At 38.8% G+C, this 23,492-nt stretch overlaps 1 protein-coding gene across 3 annotated transcripts in view; it reads left to right on the forward strand.

Annotated features, from left to right (window-relative positions):
• The window catches only part of PIK3C2G (phosphatidylinositol-4-phosphate 3-kinase catalytic subunit type 2 gamma), a 466,126-nt gene that overhangs the window by 92,823 nt on the left and 349,811 nt on the right, over positions 1-23,492 (forward strand). For all 3 annotated transcript variants that reach the window (XM_040235274.1, XM_040235275.1, XM_040235276.1), the window contains 2 exons: positions 13,889-14,011; positions 17,726-17,759. In XM_040235274.1, coding sequence (XP_040091208.1) covers positions 13,889-14,011; positions 17,726-17,759 — 157 coding nt within the window. The remainder of the gene's footprint in view (positions 1-13,888; positions 14,012-17,725; positions 17,760-23,492) is intronic.

Here is a 23,492-nt window from a genome sequence, read left to right on the forward strand (position 1 = left end):
AACTTTTTCACTCTCCTCTTTCACTTTCATCAAGAGGCTTTTTAGCTCCTCTTCACTTTCTGCCATAAGGGTGGTGTCATCTGCATATCTGAGGTTATTGATATTTCTCCCAGCAATCTTGATTCCAGCTTGGGTTTCTTCCAGTCCAGTGTTTCTCATGATGTACTCTGCATATAAGTTAAATAAGCAGGGTGACAATATACAGCCTTGACATACTCCTTTTCCTATTTGGAACCAGTCTGTTGTTCCATGTCCAGTTCTAACTGTTGCTTCCTGACCTGCATACAGATTTCTCAAGAGGCAGGTCAGGTGGTCTGGTATTCCCATCTCTCTCAGAATTTTCCACAGTTCATTGTGATCCACACAGTCAAAGGCTTTGGCATAGTCAATAAAGCAGAAATAGATGTTTTTCTGGAACTCTCTTGCTTTTTCCATGATCCAGCGGATGTTGGTAATTTGATCTCTGGTTCCTCTGCCTTTTCGAAAACCAGCTTGAACATCAGGAAGTTCATGGTTCACGTATTGCTGAAGCCTGGCTTGGAGAATTTTGAGCATTATTTTACTAGCATGTGAGATGAGTGCAATTGTGCTGTAGTTAGACCATTCTTTGGCATTGCCTTTCGTTGGAATTGGAATGAAAACTGACCTTTTCCAGTCCTGTGGCCACTACTGAGTTTTCCAAATTGGCTGGCATATTGAGTGCAGCACTTTCACAGCATCATCTTTCAGCATTTGAAACAGCTCAACTGGAATTCCATCACTTCCACTAGCTTTGTTGGTAGTGATGCTTTCCAAGGCCCACTTGACTTCACATTCCAAGATGTCTGGCTCTAGATTAGTGATCACATCATCATGATTATCTGGGTCATGAAGATCTTTTTTGTACAGTTCTTCCGTGTATTCTTGCCACCTCTTCTTAATATCTTATGCTTCTGTTAGGTCCATGCCATTTCTGTCCTTTATCGAGCCCATCTTTGCATGAAATGTTCCCTTGGTATCTCTAATTTTCTTCAAGAGATCTCTAGTCTTTCTCATTCTGTTATTTTCCTCGATTTCTTTGCATTGATCGCTGAAGAAGGCTTTCTTATCTCTTCTTGCTATTCTCTGGAACTCTGCATTCAGATGCTTATATCTTTCTTTTTCTCCTTTGCCTTTCACCTCTCTTCTTTTCACAGCTATTTGTAAGGCCTCCCCAGACAGCCATTTTGCTTTTTTACATTTCTTTTCCATCGGATGGTCTTGATCCCTGTCTCCTGTACAATGTCACGAACCTCAGTCCATAGTTCATCAGGTAGTCTGTCTATCAGATCTAGGCCCTTAAATCGATTTCTCACTTCCACTGTATAATCATAAAGGATTTGATTTAGGTCATATCTGAATGGTCTAGCAGTTTTCCCTACTTTCTTCAATTTGAGTCTGAACTTGGTAATAAGGAGTTCATGATCTGAGCCACAGTCAGCTCTTGGTCTTGTTTTTGTTGATGGTATAGAGCTTCTCTATCTTTGGCTGCAAGGAATATAATCAATCTGATTTTGGTGTTGACCATCTGGTGATGTCCATCTGTAGAGTCTTCTCTTGTGTTGTTGGAAGAGGGTATTTGCTATGACCAGTGCATTTTGTTGGCAAAACTCTATTAGTCTTTGCCCAGCTTCATTCTGTATTCCAAGGCCAAATGTGCCTGTTATTCCAGGTGTTTCTTGACTTCCTACTTTTGCATTCCAGTCTCCTATAATGAAAAGGACGTCTTTTGGGGGTGTTAGTTCTAAAAGATCTTGTAGGTCTTCATAAAACCATTCAACTTCAGTTTCTTCAGCGTTACTGGTTGGGGCATAGACTTGGATAACTGTGATATTGAATGGTTTGTCTTGGAAACGAACAGAGATCATTCTGTCGTTTTTGAGATTGCATCCAAGTACTGCATTTCAGAGTCTTTTGTTGACCATGATGGCTACTCCATTTCTTCTGAGGGATTCCTGCCCGCAGTAGTAGATATAATGGTCATCTGATTTAAAGTCACCCATTCCAGTCCATTTTAGTTCGCTGATTCCTGGAATATCGACGTTCACCCTTGCCATCTCTTGTTTGACCACTTCCAATTTGCCTTGATTCATGGACCTGACATTCCAGGTTCCTATGCAATATTGCTCTTTACAGCATTGGACCTTGCTTCTATCACCAGTCACATCCACAGCTGGGTATTGTTTTTGCTTTGGCTCCATCCCTTCATTCTTTCTCGAGTTATTTCTCCACTGATCTCCAGTAGCATATTGGGCACCTAATGACCTGGGGAGTTCCTCTTTCAGTATCCTATCATTTTGCCTTTTCATACTGTTCATGGGGTTCTCAAGGCAAGAATACTGAAGTGGCTTGCCATTCCCTTCTCCAGTGGACCACGTTCTGTCAGACCTCTCCACCATGACCTGCCCATCTTCAGTTGCCCCGCAGGCATGGTTTGGTTTCATTGAGTTAGACAAGGCTCTGAAATTGGCAGATAAATTATCTACCATTAGTTCCACCTGAGAAGCCCCTCACTGTACCTATACATATGTATGTATGTATACATATGGGTGTATGAGTGGTGATGGAGGCAAGTCTGATGCTGTAAAGAACAATATTGCACAGGAACCTGGAATGTTAGGTCCATGAATCAAAGTAAATTGGAAGTGGTCAAACAGGAGATGGCGAGAGTAAACATCAACATATTAAGAATCAGTGAACTAAAATGGACTGGAATGGGTGAATTTAACTCAGGTGATCATTATACCTAATACTGTGAGCATGAATCCCCTAGAAGAAACGGAATAGCCATCATAGTCAATAAATACAATTCAAAATACATTTCAAAAATGTACATAGTCAAAATACAATTTCAAAAATGACAGAATGATTTCTATTCCATTCCAAGGCAAACCATTCAATATCACAGTAATTCAGGTTTATGCCTCAACCTCAAAGAATCTGAAGTTGAATGGTTCTATGACGACCTACAAGATCTTTTGAACTAACACCAAAAAAAGATGTGTACTTCATCATAGGGGACTGGAAAGCCAAAGTAGGAATCAAGAGATATCTGAAGTAAAGATAAGTTTGGCCTTGGGTTACAAAATGAAGCAGGGCAAAGGCTAACAGAATTTTGCCAAAAGAACATGCTGGGCATAGCAAAAACCCTCATCCAACAACACAAGAGAAGACTCTACACATGGACATCACCAGACAGTCAATACCAAAATCAGATAGATATATCCTTTGCAGCCAAAGATGGAGAGGCTCTATACAGTCAGCCAAAACAAGACCAGGAGCCACAAGACTGTGGCTCAGATCATGAACTCCTTACTGCAAAATTCAGACCTAAATTGAAGAAAGTAGGGAAAACCACTAGACCATTCCAGGTATGACCTAAATCAAATCCCTTACTATTATACAGTGAAAGTGACAAGTAGATTCAAGGGATTAGATTTGATAAACAGGGTGCCTGAAGAACTATGGACAGAGTTTCATGACATTGTACAAGAGGCAGTGATCAAGAATATCCCCAAGAAAAAGAAATGCAAAAAGGGGAAAATGATTGTCTGAGGAGGCCTTGCAAATAGCTGCTAAAAGAAGAGAAGCTAAAGGCAAAGGAGAAAAGGAAAGATATACCCATTTCAATGCAGAGTTCCAAAGAATAGCAAGAAGAGATAAGAAAGCCTTCCTCAGTGATCAATGCAAAGAAATAGAGGAGAACAATAAAATGGAAAAGACTAGAGAGCTATTCAAGAAAATTAGAAATACTAAGGGAACATTTCATGCAATTATGGGCACAATAAAGGACAGAAATGGTATGGACTTAAAAAAACAGAAGACATTAAGAAGAGGTTCCAAGAATACACAGAAGAACTATACAAAAAAGATCTTCCTGACCCAGATAACCACGATGGTGTGATCACTCACCTAGAGCCAGACATCCTGGAATGCAAAGTCAAGTGGGCCTTAGGAAGCATCACCACGAACAAAGCTAGTGGAGGTGATGGAATTCCAATTGAGCTATTTCAAATCCTGGAAGATGATGCTGTGAAAGTGCTGCACTCAATATGCCAGAAAATTTGAAAAACTCAGCAGTGGCCACAGGATTGGAAAAAATCAGTTTTCATTCCAATCCCAAAGAAAAGCAATGCCAAAAATGTTCAAACTACTGCACAATTGCACTCATCTCACACGCTAGCAAAGTAATGCTCAAAATTCTCCAAGCTAGGCTTCAACAGTACGTGAACTGAGAATTCCTGATGTTCAAGCTGGATTTAGAAAAGGCAGAGGAACCAGAGATCAAATTGCCAACATCTGTTGGTCCTCAAAAAGCAAGAGAATTCCAGAGAAACACCTACTTCTATTTTATTGACTATGCCTAAGGAGTACATCAAGGCTGTATGTTTTCACCCTGCTTATTTAACATCTATGCGGAGTACATCATGAGAAATGCTGGACTGGAAGAAACACAAGCTGGAATCAAGATTGCTGGGAGAAATATCAATCACCTCAGATATGCAGATGACACCACCCTTATGGCAGAAAGTGAAGAGGAGCTAAAAAGTCTCTTGATGAAAGTGAAAGAGGAGAAGAAAAAAGTTGGCTTAAAGCTCAACATTCAGAAAACGAAGATCATGGCATCTGGTCCCATCACTTCATTGGAAATAGATGGGGAAACAGTGGAAATGGTGTCAGACTTTATTTTGGGGGGCTCCAAAATCACTGCAGATGGTGATTGCAGCCATGAAATTAAAAGACGCTTACTCCTTGGAAGAAAAGTTATGACCAACCTAGATAGCATATTCAAAAGCAGAGACATTACTTTGCCGACTAAGGTCCGTCTAGTCAAGGCTATGGTTTTTCCTGTGGTCATGTATGGATGTGAGAGTTGGACTGTGAAGAAGGCTGAGCGCTGAAGAATTGATGCTTTTGAACTGTGGTGTTGGAGAAGACTCTTGAGAGCCCCTTGGACTGCAAGGAGATCCAACCAGTCCATTCTGAAGGAGATCAGCCTTGGGATTTCTTTGGAAGGAATGATGCTGAAGCTGAAACTCCAGTACTTTGGCCACCTGATGCGAAGAGTTGACTCATTGGAAAAGACTCTGATGCTGGGAGGGATTGGGGGCAGGAGGAGAAAGGGACGACCGAGGATGAGATGGCTGGATGGCATCACGGACTCAATGGACATGAGTCTGAGTGAACTCCGGGAGATGGTGATGAACAAGGAGGCCTGGCATATTGCGATTCATGGGGTCGCAAAGAGTCGGACACAACTGAGCGACTGAACTGAACTGAAGCCTTTGACTCTGTGGATCACAACAAACTGTGTAGACTTGTTCCAAACTGGGAATGGAGTACATCAAGGCTGTATATTGACACCCTGCTTATTTAACTTATATGCAGAGTACATCATGAGAAACGCTGGGCTGGAGGAAGCACAAGCTGGAATCAAGATTGCTGGGAGAAATATCAATAACCTCAGATATGCAGGTGACACCACCCTTATGGCAAAAAGTGAAAAGGAACTAAAGAGCCTCTTGGTGAAAGTGAAAAAGCTGGCTTAAAACTCAACATTCAAAAAACTAAGATCATCACATCCAGTCTCATCACTTTAAGGCAAACAGATGGGGAAACAATGGAAATAGTGACAGACTTTATTTTCTTGGGCTCCATAATCACTGCAGATGGTGACTGCAGCCATGAAATTAAAAGATGCTTGCTCCTTGGAAGAAAAACTATGACCAACCTAGACAGGATATTAAAAAGCAGAGACATTACTTTACCAACAATTGTCCGTCTATTGAAAGATGTGGTTTTTCCAGTTGTCATGTATGGATGTGAGAGTTGGACTACAAAGAAAGATGAGTACTGAAGAATTGATGCTTCTGAACTGTAGTGTCAGAGGAGACTCTTGAGAATCTCTTGGACTGAAAGGTTATCAAACCAATGAATCTTAAAGGAAATGTCCTGAATAACATTGGAAGGACTGATGCTGAAGATGAAGCTCCAATATTTGGCCACGTGATGCAAACAACTGACTCACTAGAAAAGATCCTGATTTGGGGAAAGATTGAAGGCAGGAGGAAAAGGGGATGACAGAGGATGAGATGGTTGGATGGCATCACTGACTGGATGGATTGCTTTGAGCAAGCTGCGGGAGTTGAGGATGGACAGTAAAGCCTGGCATGCTGCATTCCATGGGGTCACAAAAACCCCAGACAGGACTGAGTGACTGAACTGAACTGTAATGACTTAGAACTCTTTCTACATATTTCTGGCTTCAATTAGCAAATATTTTGTTAAGGCTATCTGCAGCTATGTTTATGAGAGACATCAGCCTATACTTTTCTTGTAATAATTGGCTTGATTTTAACATTGATATAATGCTAGCTTTATAAAATAAGTTAAGAAATGTTCCCTCTGGCTGACTCTGCATTCTGAAATAATTTGTGTAGATTTGCTTTTCTTTCTTTCTTAGATGTTTGATAAAATTTATCAACGAAGCCATCTGTTTATAGAATTTTCCTTATGGGAAAGATTTATTATAAATTCGATTTCTTCTAATTCAAAAACATAGAATCATTCAAAGTTTAAAGTCATAAATTTCCCTCTAACTTTTAGTGGCATCCTATGAATTTTGATATGTTGGCCATCATCTCTTTAAATATATCTCTCCCCCATTTTTATCTTTCCAGAACTCCAAATGCATAAATGTCTCTGACAGGTTTTGCTCATATGTACTGGCTTTTCTTCCCACTCATTTTCCTCTTTGCATTTCGGTAGGATGGTTTCTCTTGATCTATCTTCAATTTCACTGATACTTTACTTCACTGTGTTCAATCTGATGCTCAGATTGATGTTCACTCAACTGAAAGAATTCTTCATCTCTAGTATCAAGTGTATTCTTATATTTCTATGATTTCCACTTGCCTCTTGTACATTGTTTTCATGCCTCTGCTGAAATCCCCATCTGTTCATGCTTGTCATCTACATTTTCCACTATGTCCTGTCCCATGCTAATCATAGTTACTTAAAGTCCTCGTCTGATTGTTCTAACATCTGGGTCATTTATTAGTTTGGTTTTGTTAGTTGCTTCATCTACTGACAAGGGATTGTTATATTTTGGGTTTTTGGTATAGATCCCAATTTTGTATTGGGTCCTAAACATCCCGTGTAGAACAATACTGGAGACTGAGGTTAATTGCATTCATACCTGGATATGGGCAATGCTCTTCTGTTATGCTATTTGTATGTAGAGTTGGTAAATTTAGTCAGGATTTGAGCTTTGAGTTTTATTTTTCCTATCATTATAGTCAGGGCACTTCAGGCTTCAAATTCCCTAATGGTTAGTTACCATCACCTATACTTATATAGAGCACCTGCAGCACTAGAGTCTTTTTCCCTATTCCTCAGCTTTCAACAGCCCATTTGCTAGGTCACAGAGACGATCTCTCTCAATACTATTGTCTCTCTCCTAGTGTACTCTGCTATTGTTTACTATTCAAAATCGACTCCTTTTTGTATTAGAGTAAAGGGAATTTTGAGGTAACAATCAACAACAGCCCTAGGCTGTGTTTTTGAATATCAGGATTGGAACTGTCTGAGCATTTCTGCCTTAAAATTGGAACTTTCTGGCAGCCAAACTGTACTTTATATCTGCACTTAGTCTTGTATAGGAGACAGTTTTCTGTCCTTCCTCCTAGTGGTTCCTGACTTCGGATTGGTATCCATGTGGGATCCTGGGCTCCAGACAGGGTCCTCAGTCTCCTCCCCAGGAACAACAGGTTTTTGCTTCAACCATTCTCTCACCAGCAAAGGATCTTAACCCATGTCCCACCTATCCCTGCAAGGCAGGCTGTTTGCTTTTTCTCCCTTCCTCCAAAGCAAGAGATTTTTGCCTGGGCTCAGGATCACAGAGGATATCTGTCTCCTCTCATATTATCATTTTTCTAATATCACAAACCAGTAGCTTAGAGCTTCAGCTTCTTATAAGAGGAAGATCTACAGAAATAGGGTTTCCCCTAGAAGGCCAATGAATGGACCTTCAGTTTCCTGCACTGTCTTCATTATTTCTTCTGAACAACTGGTAGGTGTCCAAGATGAGCTTACGAATGACTGTTAAGTCTCCTTGTGTCTTGAACTCCCAGATATTTCAAACTGACATGTTTGCTCACATCTAGCCTTTAAGAATCTGCTGAAATTTTGGCTGATTTATTCTTACCCTCTTATATAGTGGTCATCTCATTCTCCTGTGCTCTTCCGAAGGCCAAAGACATTTTGTGCTCCATCTCCCCTCGGCAGGGCCTGCCACTCTTTGGAATTTGGTCTACTTGGTCACCTTTTGACCTCAAATCTCTAATGCAGTCAGGAAAAATTATGATCTTTGTATATTATCTGCCTTTTTCTATTTTTACAAAGAGTCCAAAGTTCTACATTTTAAGCTGAAATGAAACTCCAAAGACAATTTTTAGTCTTTAAGGAGCAATTTATAATAGCACTAACTGCTGAACCTGGAATAAAAATAATTCTAAATTCTCAATTTGTCTCCTGAATTTTATAATTAATTGAATTTGATAATTTTTAGTATGTAAACAGAAATAGAAATTAATTAAGATATATTTTAAAAATCCTGGAAAACAGCAAGCTACTTAAACACATTATTACTTTGGTCTCCCTCATAGCTAAATTAAGGGAATGGGGTGGGGGACATGATCCTTATGCTCTTAATTTAGTTTTGTTTTCAAAAAAGATGAGAAGGAAAGTTTGTCAGAAATCTTCTCCAGTGTTCAAAATACATTACAAATATGCTTAATCTCCAAAGTATTAGACTGGTGCTCCTTCAGAGTCTATGATACAGCAATTATTTCTAAGGTTAGAATATAGCACATAAAAAAACATCACAGCAGTATTGTTAGTTTTCACTAATCCATAGAGTTAGAAAGAATTTAAAGTAGTCTACTTCAAACTCTTATTTAACACAAAAATTTCCTCTAAACACCCTGATTGCCTGCACACCTGTAACGTGGAAGAAGTCTCTACTCACAAGGCAGCCTACTCAATTTTGGGAAAAAATATTTTTTCCAAACTATCAAGCCAAAATGAATATCTCACAATGAGCCAAAATGAAATTCCCTAAATGTGAAATCGTTTATTCTGATTTATCATTCCAGAATTTAATAATCTGGAAATTAAGTAAATGTAATCTCCTTTTTACTTGAAAGGTCATCATATACTTGAAAGTGATTGTGTTTCCTTTTCCTTTTTTTCCAAACTGAAACTTCCTAGTAACATCTATTATATTTCCTTTATGCCCATTAAACTGTAGTCTTATGGTTTATGTCTCAAAACTTTGTGTGCTCCAACTGTGACCCATACTTCCTCCTTCATCATCTAAATATTAAATGTTCTGAAATGTTATATACCCATTTCCATTTTTATTTCCTCTGTTTATATTTTCCTTCTGGACAATCAAATCCAATTTCTTTGTCAGGTATCACCTCTATGAAAATAACACTCAAATCTAAGCTTTGATATCTCTTGAAATCAGGGACAAATTCTTTTGTTTTGTGTCTACAGAATATCTCATCATGGATCACCCAAAGCCCTTGTGGTTTGGGGTCGGAGAAGTTTTGCATTTGCTTCTGCCTGAGTCCAAAATAGTAACAACACTGGCATTATTTTTAGCATAAATTCCTGCTAAGGGTAGTGCAAATTAATACTCCATAGCTACACATAACAGTTCCTCAGGTAATTATTCTCCTTACTCAATGCCCAGGTTGACAGAGAATTCCTCAAATGTTCTCCTGGTCAGTAAGCGCTGTTTTTTTTTTTTTCGCTTCTTTTGCAGGTGACAATCCAGTGTCAGGGATCTCAGCCCCAGGTCTGCCCCTTCTCCTACCTCAACCAATAGCTTTAGGTCTAAAATTTCAGCACTTGTCCCATTCTAAGCGGTAAACACCAGTATCTAAGTCCACCGACATTTTCCCCAGGCTACTGACATATCCATGTTGAAGCTAATCTCAGCCTTTAAATTCCCTCATTAAATTTCTGGCATCCACAGATTTGCCCCATCTTTGTTTTGGGCTAAACTTTGGATTTGCACTTTTCTTATGGTTCAGCTAGTGTTTATATGAGTGTACACTGTGTGTGTGAGTGTGTAAGGTGTCCAGCTTTGCTCAGTCCAACAGCTGCAAGAGCGAGAACTCTGCTGCATTTCCCAGTATCCAGAGGCTGAGTCTACTTGGTTTTTCCATTGGCAACTCAAGCTCTGTGTATCAAAAATATACACATATCAATTTCACCAAAACTTCATATTTTTCCATAACTCATGGCACTCTGTCTTTTGTTTTTTCAAGCATGAAATTTTGAAAACATCTTCAATCCAATATCCCTGTTGCACTCAATCCAATTAGTCACCAAGTTAATTCTACAATGGCAACATTTCACTTAACATATTCTAGCAATTTTGGTGACTCAAAAATGAAATATTTATCTTTCTGAATTTTTATGCAGATCAAATGAGATAAATAGATCAGACAAGAGGCACTACAAGACTACAATAACAGATGGAATAAATTAGCTATTGAGTGACCCAATCAACCCAACATTTGCACTTTAGTAATATTTCATGGATTTCAACAAATTCACATGTATCTCATATCTACCAAGAACGTATGAATGAAAAACAAATTCATTCACTCAGAACCTGATATACATCTCCATCATAGTTTAATAATTTTCATATTATTAGTTACCTGGGCATGAACAGTGTCTGATTTCTCTTATAAGCCAAAAATCTGTCTGAATGGATAAAAATGAACTAATTAAAAATGAATTAACTAAGATTTAGCCCACATTCTTTGCCAGGGACTTTTCCTATTTTACCTTATTTAACCTTAATAATAATTGTGTGTTGTGTGTTAGTCGCTCAGTCATGTCCGACTCTTTGCAACCCCATGGACTGTAGCCCACCAGGCTCTTTTTCCATGGGATTCTCCAGGCAAGAATACTGGAGTGGGTTGCCATTCCCTTCTCCAAATAATAATAATTAATTATTATTTAATAATCATAATCAGTTCAGTTCAGTTCAGTTGCTCAGTCGTGTCCAACTCTTTGCTACCCCATGAATTACAGCACACCAGGCCTCCCTGTCCGTCACCGACCCCTGCAGTCTACCCAAACTTGTGTCCATCGAGTCAGTGATGCCATCCAGCCATCTCAACCTCTGTCATGCCCTTCTCCTCCTGCCCCCAATCCCTCCCAGCATCAGGGTCATAATAAGTAATTATTATTGTTCCAATTCTATGAGGGAATGAGGGAATTCAGATACATGGAAATTAAATAATTTTGATAATGGCCATAGATAGAATAGGACAGAATCAGGATTTTATCACACATAACCTTATTGTAGAGCTGGAAAAAGAATTTATTATTTCTTTCACAAGAAAGAGTATATTCATATGATATTAATAGTTGGGTTGCTCTTTTTGGGGAAAATTTGATTTGTTAAGCTCAGTGTCAAATGTGGTACTCAACACTAACCTCAGTTCAGATTATATACATTTGCTGAGCTCTAACTTTCTGGTTTTGGAGAGTACATGTCTTCCAATTTAACAATAAAGTAGCTCTTCTGGCAGCCACATCACAATGTGGACTCATTTATTTCACACATAAATAAAACAACTGAGCTTTTTCCACATGCATTAGTAATAAATTTTTCTTCCTATGTTATAACTGAGTAGTTATATTTTATTAATCTGTGAAGACTTAAGATCCAAGTTAACCCAATTAAGTTCAATTTTTTGTTTGTTTTGTTTTGTTTTTAGCTCATTAATCAAGTCTGTTGACAATTTTGGAGTCCTGATTGTGTCTTTCATAGTATTAATTAGCCATTCTTTCTAGGTTTTTGTCAACAGTTTTCAATGTTTATAAAGTCATTATAAAAGGTACTGGAGAAATATTAAAAAGCTTTGTTTTTCCATAAAAGACACAAAATGATATTCTTAAATATAATACACACTTTTTTGTCTTTATATTGATAATGCTTTGATAAGAAAATGATCTAGAATAAGTAGAGTTAGAATGTTTTGTATTATGAATTCATATCTTTGTGTGAAAAAAATTTTTTCCATCTCTCTTGAAATAAACTCCATTGAAATTCTCCATTGGAATGACTGTGATTCTAGACTTGATAGAGCTAATGTATCTTGAAAAGCCAACTTTATAGTGACATAGTGATATAGATAAACTACATTAAAATATTATAGAGTTAAACAGGAGGGAATCCTGGCCAATCAGCTTGCAAACAAAAGCAGAAAGAAATGGCTAATAAGGAAATGAACTCTGAGGAAACAATGGATGCTATTCCAGCAGAGCTGGGAACTGCATGTTCAAAATGGCTGCAGCTGGATGCAGAAAAATCAAGTACTTTGAGAGGAGTTATTATCTATGTGAAAAACTAGAAGAGAAAAAAAAGAAGTTGGAGCAAGTAGTCGTGACCCTCAAAAGTCATATAGAACTGAATATGATAGAACACTGGAGAAGGCAATGGCACCCCACTCCAGTACTCTTGCCTGCAAAACCCCATGAACGGAAGAGCCTGGTAGGCTGCAGTCCATGGGGTCGCTAAGAGTTGGACACGACTGAGCGACTTCACTTTCATTTTTCACTTTCATGCATTGGAGAAGGAAATGGCAACCCACTCCAGTGTTCTTGCCTGGAAAATCCCAGTGACGGGGGAGCCTGGTGGGCTTCCGTCTATGGGGTTGCAGAGTTGGACACGACTAAAGCAACTTAGCACTTAGTAAAGATGATTAGAAATGATTAAAAAAAAAGAGAGAGATAGAGAGATTTCTAAACAGTTACCAACAACAATAACAAAAAAGAATAAGGTCAAAATAGGGCAATTTTTCTTTCTTTTTTTTTTTTAATGAAAGCTAAGTTTAAGAACATGTGAAAGCTCAGAAATTTAAAAAAGAAAAAATGAAAAGCTCTTAGAACTGTGACACAAAGTCTGTGTATAACTATCTTAAGTAGAGACAGTAATTTTGATTTTAAGAATACTTGGTCATTTCTGTGGACTGTACTTGTCATTGGTGATTTTATTTTTGAAACATCATGAACTTAAAATACAGTATAATCAAATGATTACCTAACACCCTCAGTACCAAACTTCATTGTCCCAAGTTTGTTCTGAACTCTGATTTTTAATAATTTTGCCCTCGTGTACAGTGCTTACAAAAATAAATGTATTCTGCACTCTACACAGATCTGCTATAAATTGACTGGTTTTCAAAGTATTTTTCAGGAACCAGAGACTTTCAGTCTCTCTCTCTGTCTCTGTCTCTTCTCTTTCCCATTTTATATCAGATAATGTTAGAGTTGATATATATCAACTAGGACTGATAGTCCTCGGGGAAGGCGATGACACCCCACTCCAGTACTCTTGCCTGGAAAATCCCAGGGACAGAGAAGCCTGGAAGGCTGCAGTCCATGGGGTCGCTGAGGGTCGGGCACTACTGAGCGACTTCACTTTCACTTTTCACTTTCATGTGTTGGAGAAGGAAATGGCAAGCCACTCTAGTGTTCTTGCCTGGAGAATCCCAGGGACGGGGGAGCCTGGTGGGCTGCCGTCTATGGGGTCGCACAGAGTCGGACACGACTGACGCGACTTAGCAGTAGCAGCAGGGCTGATAGTCCTAGTTTTCAGCATTCGCTCAATGCAAATCACGCTTAAATCACAGGGTAACCAGTCCTGAGAATCTTTCACATGGAAACAACCATTTTTCATTCTGTTTCCTCTTCCTAGGTAGAGAGGTAGTTTAAAGGTAAATTAGTGTCCTCTTGATTTCAATAAACTAAAAGGTATCAATCTTTTCATCTACAGCAAAATGTGGATAATGTTATTGAAGAAGTAAAAAATATATGCAGTGTTCTGGGATGTGTGGAGACCAAACAAATTACAGATGCTGTAAATGAACTAAATCTTATTCTTCAGAGAAAACCAAAGGTAAATACACTCATTTATTACACAGCAATTATTTTAAACCTGAGTTCAATAATTAATTAAGGAGAGTGAAAGACTTTTGATGAACTGGTATATACGTATGTGTGTGCGTATGGGTATGCATGTGTTGCTGTTCATATATATTTCAATCATTTGGGGGTAATAAAAACCTATTGTACCAAAATGATTTAATTAAAAGGAAATTTCTTATAACTTCGAAGTGTAACTACAATACAACCTTCAAATGAGACTGAAATCTACCCTACAGTCCTACCTAAATGAATGTGCTTATATAATAATATTCACAGGCAAGTGTTTGTATAGACTACTAATGGCTCTCATGCACACCAGTATATGCAGAGGTAGGCACCGATGCTTGCTTGGACAAGCATTTATGCAGGTAAGAAGAGATCAGTTCTTGTGGTATTTTTTGTTGAATCTTCAAGGCACACTCCTTCGATGATCTCACATTCTATAATGATTTCCTGGGTTTTCAATTTATAAAAATGAGCATTATATGATTTTTTTTAATCTCAGAAATCTGATGTAGATTATATGTGATTATTGCCTAAGAAAAAGATTAGGACATCTGGTTACAATGAATTGTTCAATCTTGTTACTAGTTTAGCAAGTGATAAAGTCAAAAGATATGATACTGCTGATGATAATGACTAATACTTGATAGTGAATTGCAATAGTATCTTCACTTATATATTACTTCATTTCATTTAATTTTTACTTTATTTCAATTAGTCCTCCCAGCAATACCTTGAAGGTGGTATTTTACTGTTCATTTTAGTATTAAAATCTGATGCTTAGAGTGCTGTGTATCGAGGATTAATAAGCAGCAAAGTAGAAATTTGAGCCCAGGCCTCTAAACAGGCTTCAATACATATGAAACTTAATAAAAGAGAGTGACTGCATGCTTTCCTTATCTATGTGGATAGGAAAAGCACAGATTCTATTACCTTGAATGCACCAGTCTTGAAATTTCAAAAAGACTGATTTACAAAGTTGACAAGTATACTAATATATATAAATTGTCATACTTATTGTTTCAAATAGGTGACTGGTAAAAATCAGTAATTTCTTACTATTGGACTTCCTATGTCTTTTTTTTTTCCCCTCAAGTGCAATTGCTTTACAATGTTGTGTTAGTTTCTGCTGTACAATGAAGTGAACCAGCTATATGTATACATGTTCACTGAATCAGCTATTCATATACATAAATCTCCTCCCTCTTGAGTCTCCCTCCTACTCTCCCATCTCACCTTTTTAAGTCATCACAGAGCACCAAGCTGAGCTCCCTATTATATATGCAGCCTCCCACTAGCTATCTATTTACACATGGTAGTGTATATATGGAGAAGGCAATGGCACCCCACTCCAGTACTCTTGCCTGGAAAATCTCATGGACGGAGGAGCCTGGTAGGCTGCAGTCCATGGGGTCACTAAGGGTCAGACACAACTGAGCGACTTCACTTTCACTTTTCATTTTCATGCATTGGAGAAGGAAATGGCAGCCCACTCCAGTGTTCTTGCCTGGAGAATCCCAGGGACAGGGGAGCCTGGTGGGCTTCCGTCTGTAGGGTCACACAGAGTCAGACACGACTGAAGTGACTTAGCAGCAGCAGCAGCATTCATGCGTAGAAATGAAGAAAAGAATTGACAGGTACCAGTTTTATTTCATATATGTCAAGGGTCAAAATAAATAGTTGAATATCCCCAAGTAAACTCAAGTAAATGCTTAAGTACATTTTGAATGTTAACTTATTCAACATCATTCAGACATTTTGTCCATCCCTTTCCTCAACGTATCTTAACTACAAGCCTACCTATATAAGAAAATCACCACAAATAGTAAGCATATTTTACATTATTTCTGTAGTAACCAACTATGGCTAGTAACGCCAAAGTAGTTCAATCTATCCACTCACCATAAACTTAAAACTAAAGAAACACTGAGAAATAGGTCTTCGGCCAACAAACTCAAATTTCAGAAGCTGTCCTTTTTCTTGGCTGCATTTTTAGGTCAACTAGCAAAACACCATTTCCTGCCATACCAGGAAGTAATTAAGTATTTACTAAATGTAAGTTTTGGCAAAATGAAGAATTATATCACAAATGCAGTTGTATTCCATCTATACTTCATGCTCCCACCTAGCACTGGAAACAATTTTCCATTCTTTAGAATTATATTTCAGAAGCTCACATAATATATTTCCATTAAATACACAATAAACAAAATACAAATAAAAAATACAGTCTTACACCTTGTGCTGTAGGTGGATGTCATGGTGATTTTAAAATACAAGTTTACACTTCTGAATAAGCTGAATTCTAGTTAAGTCATGTTAACATGTTTAACAATCTCACCCACACAGCTGGGGTAAAGATCTCATGTGTTGAGCTTAGTAGTTGAATCTATGCTCAAATGAACTATTTTATCTAAGAGAAATGCTTCTGAGAAGGTTCATGTGAATGATACTTTTCAATGAAAAGTTATATAAACGTTTAATTACATTCTAAACATGACGAAGACTTTTCTCTCTAAAAGGAATACTCTAGCAAGTTCCTTGTTACAGGAAAACAATTATTCCCTAGTTTGTTTGTTTGAGAAATCAAGCTTTTCATTAATTGGATTTCCTTCAAAGCAAACTTGTCAAAGCAAAATTTCCAAAAAAATTTAGTGTCAATTAAAATGGATCTTGTTAGAAAACTGAATTTGCTTTTGGACTGAAATGTAACTTTTAGTGAATCTGTGAATCACCTACCTTATATAGTTTTAATGATAATGAAGTTATAGCCAGTAAATTCTAAACCACTAAGTAACTGCAGATGCACAACAAACATAAACAAAACAAGCAAATAAAAACCACCATGCCGATGCACACACTTACATAATAATGAAAACCACAAAATTTCAGATAGTAGTTTTTTTTTTAATCCAGGATACAATCTCAAGTATTTGACTACCAGATTCTCTTTTTAATCCTACAAAATAAAGAAATGAAACTATACAGTGAATCTGTATGATTTTTTTAAGCCTGTATCTAAATGACTGTTAAAATAAGAACTGAACACAGTAAACAGCAAAAATGACAAATCTTTTATACTAAAATATCAGTCTCTGTTGTGTAAGCGGGATTGAATTTAGGCCCTATCTGTGGGTGTGTGCTGAGTCGCTTCAGTTGTGTCCGACTCTTTGCGACCCTATGGACTGTAGCCCGCTAGGCTCATTTGTTCATGGGATTCTCCAGGAAAGAAACTGGAGTGGGTTGCCATACTCCCCTCCAGGGTATCTTCTCCACCCAGGGATCAAACCTGGGTCTCCTGCATTGCAGGCAGCCTTTTTTTTTTACTGTCTGAGCCACCAGGGAAGCTATTTTGCCACCAGGCAATATCTGCAGAACTGTTCAAATAATACTAAGAAGCCTGAGCTTATGCTAGAAATTTTTTTTCTTGAATCAAATAACAAAGATTGCTGATTATGACAGAAGACTTTTCTTTCAATTAAAACCTTACCTAAATTGTAAAACCTTACAATTTAGATTTCTTGCTTAATAAGTAATATTGATATAAGACACCAAGAAATGCATTTTCTTTTTATCATGGCAGAGAAATTTCTGTATGTAGATTGTGGACATTATTGGTTTGGTTTTCCAATATTGTTTTCTAAATAACAACTGTATCTTTGGACCTATTTTTCTTTTTCAGAATCTTCATCAAAATTCAGACACTTCAGCAAAAGGTAAAACATACGTGCACCCAAATATTTTTTAAATAAACAATTTCTAAAACCAAAAGTAACAATTTTTCCAAATATGGTAATAACACACACACAAAATATTTCTGAGGGAAAAAACTTTTGCTAAAACTCTTTTTACTGACAGTAGTGATTATTCTGCAAGTGAATAAAAATCCACTGCCTTTGAGCCTGTGATTTTTTTTAAAATAAAGTCAAGAAAGCTATAAAGGTAAAAAGAATTCTGAAAATGCTCTTATTACCATTCTAAAAAAATATAAAATTTTATTTAACTAATGATATTCTGATGTAAGAGAAGTCAGAAATGTAGCAGATATCTTTCTTCAAGGTCATTAATTTCCATTTTAAAATCAAACATCAACTTAATGTATCAGGCAGGAGGATTTGGTTCTGAAATACTTACGTGTTCGCAGAAGCTCTGAACCTACAAAACTATAAGCCACAGGAGGACTGGGCCTCTGTTGAAAAGGGTACATGGTGTGGTTCACAGCAATGAGTCTGGCTTCTGTAATCAGGCAGAACTGGTTTTGAATTCCAACTCTGCCCATTTTTTGACTCTGATGGTAAAGAATGAAACTCTCTGATCCTCAGTTTTCCTAATATGAATAAAAGATAGGACAGTATGTAAAGCGCAGGGTGTGGTCAAGATTGCTCTTGTTTGCACTGGCAGATCGTATTTGGCTTATGAACACTTATGAGTATCTTTAAGGAAATGATCTGACTCATACATGTTCAGCTAACACTGTCAAAGGTGACAGTGAAGCACAAACAATAATTCTGACCTGCCCTCTCATACCCTTAGTGGTTTTCAATAGAAAGTTATGTATAGCAGGATATCCTGTCAACTCTAATTCCCACCACTCAAAAGAAGACACAGTAAGGCCCCTACATATGAACCTTCAAGTTGCAAACTTTGAAAGATGCGAACAGTGTGTTCAGGCATGAGTGAAACTGCAGCTTTCCCTCCATCTCCTACTGCTAATGATTCTTCAGCTCCACTATCTCCCACCTCCTCCTCTCCATCTCCAGTCAGTAGCTCTTCTCACCTGTTCATTCAATGTCAGTCTCTGTATACCAGCTGTTGGACTGTACTACTGTACATTTCAAGGTACTGTACTATCAGATTAAAAATGTTTTTATTTTTTGTTTGCTTTTTATATGTTCAGTTCAATTCAGTTCAGTTGCTCAGTCGTGTCCTACTCTTTGCAACCCCATGAATCGCAGCATGCCAGGCCTCCCTGTCCATCACCAACTCCCGGAGTTCACTCAGAATCACATCCATTGAGTCTGTGATGCCATCCAGCCATCTCATCCTGGGTTGTCCCCTTCTCCTCCTGCCCCCAATCCCTCCCAGCATCAGAGTCTTTTCCAATGAGTCAACTCTTCGCATCAGGTGGCCAAAGTACTGGAGTCTCAGCTTTAGCATCATTCCTTCCAAAGAAATCCCAGGGCTGATCTCCTTCAGAATGGACTGGTTGGATCTCCTTGCAGTCCAAGGGACTCTCAAGAGTCTTCTCCAACACCACAGTTCAAAAGCATCAATTCTTCGGTGCTCAGCCTTCTTCACAGTCCAATTCTCACATCCATACATGACCACAGGAAAAACCATAGCCTTGACTAGACGGACCTTAGTCGGCAAAGTAATGTCTCTGCTTTTGAATATGCTATCTAGGTTGGTCATAACTTTTCTTCCAAGGTGTAAGCGTCTTTTAATTTCATGGCTGCAGTCACCATCTGCAGTGATTTTGGAGCCCCCCAAAATAAAGTCTGACACTGTTTCCACTGTTTCCCCATCTATTTCCCATGAAGTGATGGGACTGGATACCATGATCTTCATTTTCTGAATGTTGAGCTTTAGGCCAACTTTTTCGCTCTCCTCTTTCACTTTTGTGTGAAAAGTATTATAAATCTATTACAGTACAGAACTATACAGTTGATTGTGTTAGCTGGGTACCTAGGCTAACTTTGTTGGACTTACAAACAAATTGGACTTACAAATGCACTCTCAGAACTGAACTCATTCATATATAGAGGACTTACTGTATGCAATACATAGGAAGAACTCCCCCACTTCATATCACAGAGGAAAATGGGACAGCCAAGGCTAAGGGCAAAAAACCGTTGCTAGTGCAAAAATCCCTATTCCAAGCATTCACATAATAAAACTCCAGAGCACCAACAAGGAAGGGGAGAGATAGACAGTCCCTAACAATTTTTCCAGTAGTCATGTATGGATGTGAGAGTTGGACTGTGAAGAAGGCGGAGCGCCGAAGAATTAATGCTTTTGAACTGTGGTGCTGGAGAAGACTCTTGAGAGTCCCTTGGACTGCAAGGAGATCCAACCAATCCATTCTGAAGGAGATCAGCCCTGGGATTTCTTTGGAAGGAATGATGCTAAAGCTGAAACTCCAGTACTTTGGCCACCTCATGCAAAGAGTTGACTCATTGGAAAAGACTCTGATGCTGGGAGGGATTGGGGGCAGGAGGAGAAGGGGACGACAGAGGATGAGATGGCTGGATGGCATCACCGACTCGATGGACGTGAATCTGAGTGGACTCCGGGAGTTGGTGACAGACAGGAAGGCCTGGCGTGCTGCGATTTATGGGGACACAACTGAGCAACTGAACTGAACAATTTTTCCTAGCACAGAGTATAAGTAAAAGAACGAGGAGTGAATAAGCCAGAGCTCTGCCTATATGAAACTGGCCTTTTCTTCCTTTCTATCAGGAATGTTGGAATAAACTCCTCTCATCCTATGTTCTTCAGGGGTCAGGATATGAGAGTCCACAAAACTGCAAGAAATGTTCCCAGGGACTTATAATCCATGCTAAGTCATCACAGAAAAGGAATTAATTCTGGATTAAAAATTCTCCATCTGCAGCTCTCATAAACTTTTCATAAATCATACTTCTCATTCTATAAGATAAATATATTTTCTAGTATTTTATTATGTAGAAACACCTTACAGTAGTTTAAAAAGCAGAAAGGAAAAGTGCTGAAATGACAGCAAAATGAAATGAACATTTGCCTGTATATATATGCAGTTGCTTTCTATTTAAGTACTCAGAAATAAAAAGTCTAGAACCCTCTTTACACAAAATGTTGATATAACAATAAGCCACTATTATTGATGATTCTGATTCTCATACTTAATATTCTTGTGGATTCTCCGCAATATACTCTGAAGCTAAGAGATCTGATCATACCTGTGCTCTACACCAGCATTCATTAAATCTGGCATGTTGCCTGTTTGTGTAAACAAAGTTTATTTAGAACACGAAAAACAAACCAGATTTTAATACAGATTACGTTTGCAAGGAAAACACAGACTTCTCTGAACAGGAGAAGTGACAAACACCAACAACACAGAGACTATTTTCCATTCAAAAGTAAACTAGAATAAAGTCATATACTCTAGTCCCTCATTTCCATAAAAATGCAAACAAAACATTCTAATGAATGCATTTTAATCACCTATATATTGTCATTGCTTTTTTTCTGTTACTACAAGTCTTTTCTCATTGCAAAATCAGGTGCAATAAACATTTTCCCATATTTCACCAAGCCCAGTACTTTAAGTCCTTAATACATTCCTGATGATAACTAAAATGCATTCTTCACCCAGAGTTCTGGAAGAAGCACACATCTCTATACTACCTTAAAGAAGCAAATTCTAATCTAGAACGGTATTTCTGCAAAAAAGTGAAAAGTGGAGTTCGAGTAATTAGCCCAATAATTAAGATTCTCTAAAATATGTGCTGGGGCTTGAATTAATGAGATCTCTAACTCAACTTTATGATTTATTTTAATGTGCATTCATTTGCACAAGATTGGGAATTATTAACAAGAAGTCTGTACTTCCTACTTCAGAATACAATTTGGGGACCAGAGAAACAAGATGTTTTTATAAATTTATAATTCTCTGCCTCCTGTTGTTCAGGAGAAACCCTGTTGGTTGGCCTCCAGAGTTTGATGAGGCCTCTTTAAAGACTATTTTTATGCTCCTTTCCTCTTCTGTTTCATTAATTGCTACTGCTGATTTCTCAGAGAATTTTAATTAGAGCTCTTTCACTCTGCTTGTCACCTCAGGCTGTTTCAACAAAGGACACAATTTTAGAAACACAGCAAGTAAGTAGAATTTGGCCATCTCATAAATTTTGTACAAATTTATGAATAACTAAGTGAATAATAGCATGTGTTGGACAACAACAACAAAATGTTTAATTACGGGCAGAGCTACTGAGGGACAGGATGTGGGAAGAAGCTCCATGCAGAAGCTGGCCTCTTTCCTGGGCAATGAAACACTGCACACATACTATTGGAGGAAGCGTCTAGCGCATTCTGCTAATTTCTTTTCAAACCAACTAAGAACCAAAAGAATCTGCCTGCAATGCAGGAGACCCCAGTTGGATTCCTGGGTTGAGAAAGATACCCTGGGGGAGGGCACGGCAACGCACTCCAGTATTCTTGACTGAAGAATCCCCATGGACAGAGGTATCTGGTGGGCTACAATCCATGGGGTTGAAAGAAGTCCTATACGGCTGAGCAATTAAGCACAGCACACAAGAACCAAAAAGCAATTTCCGTTTTGGAAACTACTTATGAGAAAGTACACGTGTCTCAAAAAAACAATACTGTGTGATGTGACTCCACACTGAATACACTTATGCCAAATTTGTGACTTGTCCCACTTGTTCCATTCATCTTTTTATCATTATTATTATTATTATTATTGGTCGAACTGCATGGCTGGTAGGATCTTAGCTTGAATCGCACCTACTGCAGTGTAAATGTCTGGATTCCTAACTACTGGACCACCCGGGAACCCTGCCCCCACATTTGGTCCCTTTCATAATCTTAATGGACATTTCTTTTTCTATACCTCAAAATATAAAAACCTTTAAATATGGTACAGTAAGTAAAATAAAATGTTATGAGAATTTTTTAAAAATCACAGCAGATCTTGAGAACATAAGATCTAAGGATGCACTTACTTGTTCTGCCAACGTCTCCTCAGCTGCCAAGGGCTTGGCGACCTCGCTCTTCTGGGCTGTGGTCTTGGGGACTCACGGCTGCACATGACCCAGCCGCCCGAGGGGTAGGGAGGCGGGGGAAGGGAGGGTGCGGAAGGAGCCCGCCCTGGACCTGGCATCTGGGACCCATTCTGGGACAGGTGAGCACCACCAGCCCTGCTCAACCAGTGGGCTAAGAACCTGCAATCTGGAGAGCGAGAACAGGCATTCCCCAGGACCACTACAAAGCCAAAGCCACGCAGCTCTACTCCGCAACTGACACTCCCAGTTTCTCGTGGACGCCTCGCTTGAAAAGGCCCGCACTCTGACCCCGGAGTCGTGAACCAGAACTAACTGGTGTCCAACTAGCAAGCTTGGGGTTGAAATGGAAGGAAATGCCCATCGGTCCCTTCCTCGTGCTACAGAAACCTCAGTCATCATCTGCAAACACCTGCCAGGCATGTTCAGCCTCAAACTTAGCTCAGCCCTGCTGGGGGAAGGCTGCCAGTCGAGGCCAATCAGCTCCTTTTCCTCCGGGAAATGGAGGCTGTGCAGGAACCCGAGACGGAAGTCAAATGGAGGCTTGACTTCTGGAGCAGCAACCATGTGCGGAGGCCTAGGATCAGGAGGACAGAGAGAGAATCTTCTGCCTTTCCCCACACAGGCTGGCTCCGTCCATCCCTCCGCCAGGGCCCCCTCACTTTC

This window comes from Oryx dammah, unplaced genomic scaffold, assembly GCF_014754425.2.
Source record: "Oryx dammah isolate SB20612 unplaced genomic scaffold, SCBI_Odam_1.1 HiC_scaffold_29, whole genome shotgun sequence".
Taxonomy (NCBI): Eukaryota; Metazoa; Chordata; class Mammalia; order Artiodactyla; family Bovidae; genus Oryx; species Oryx dammah.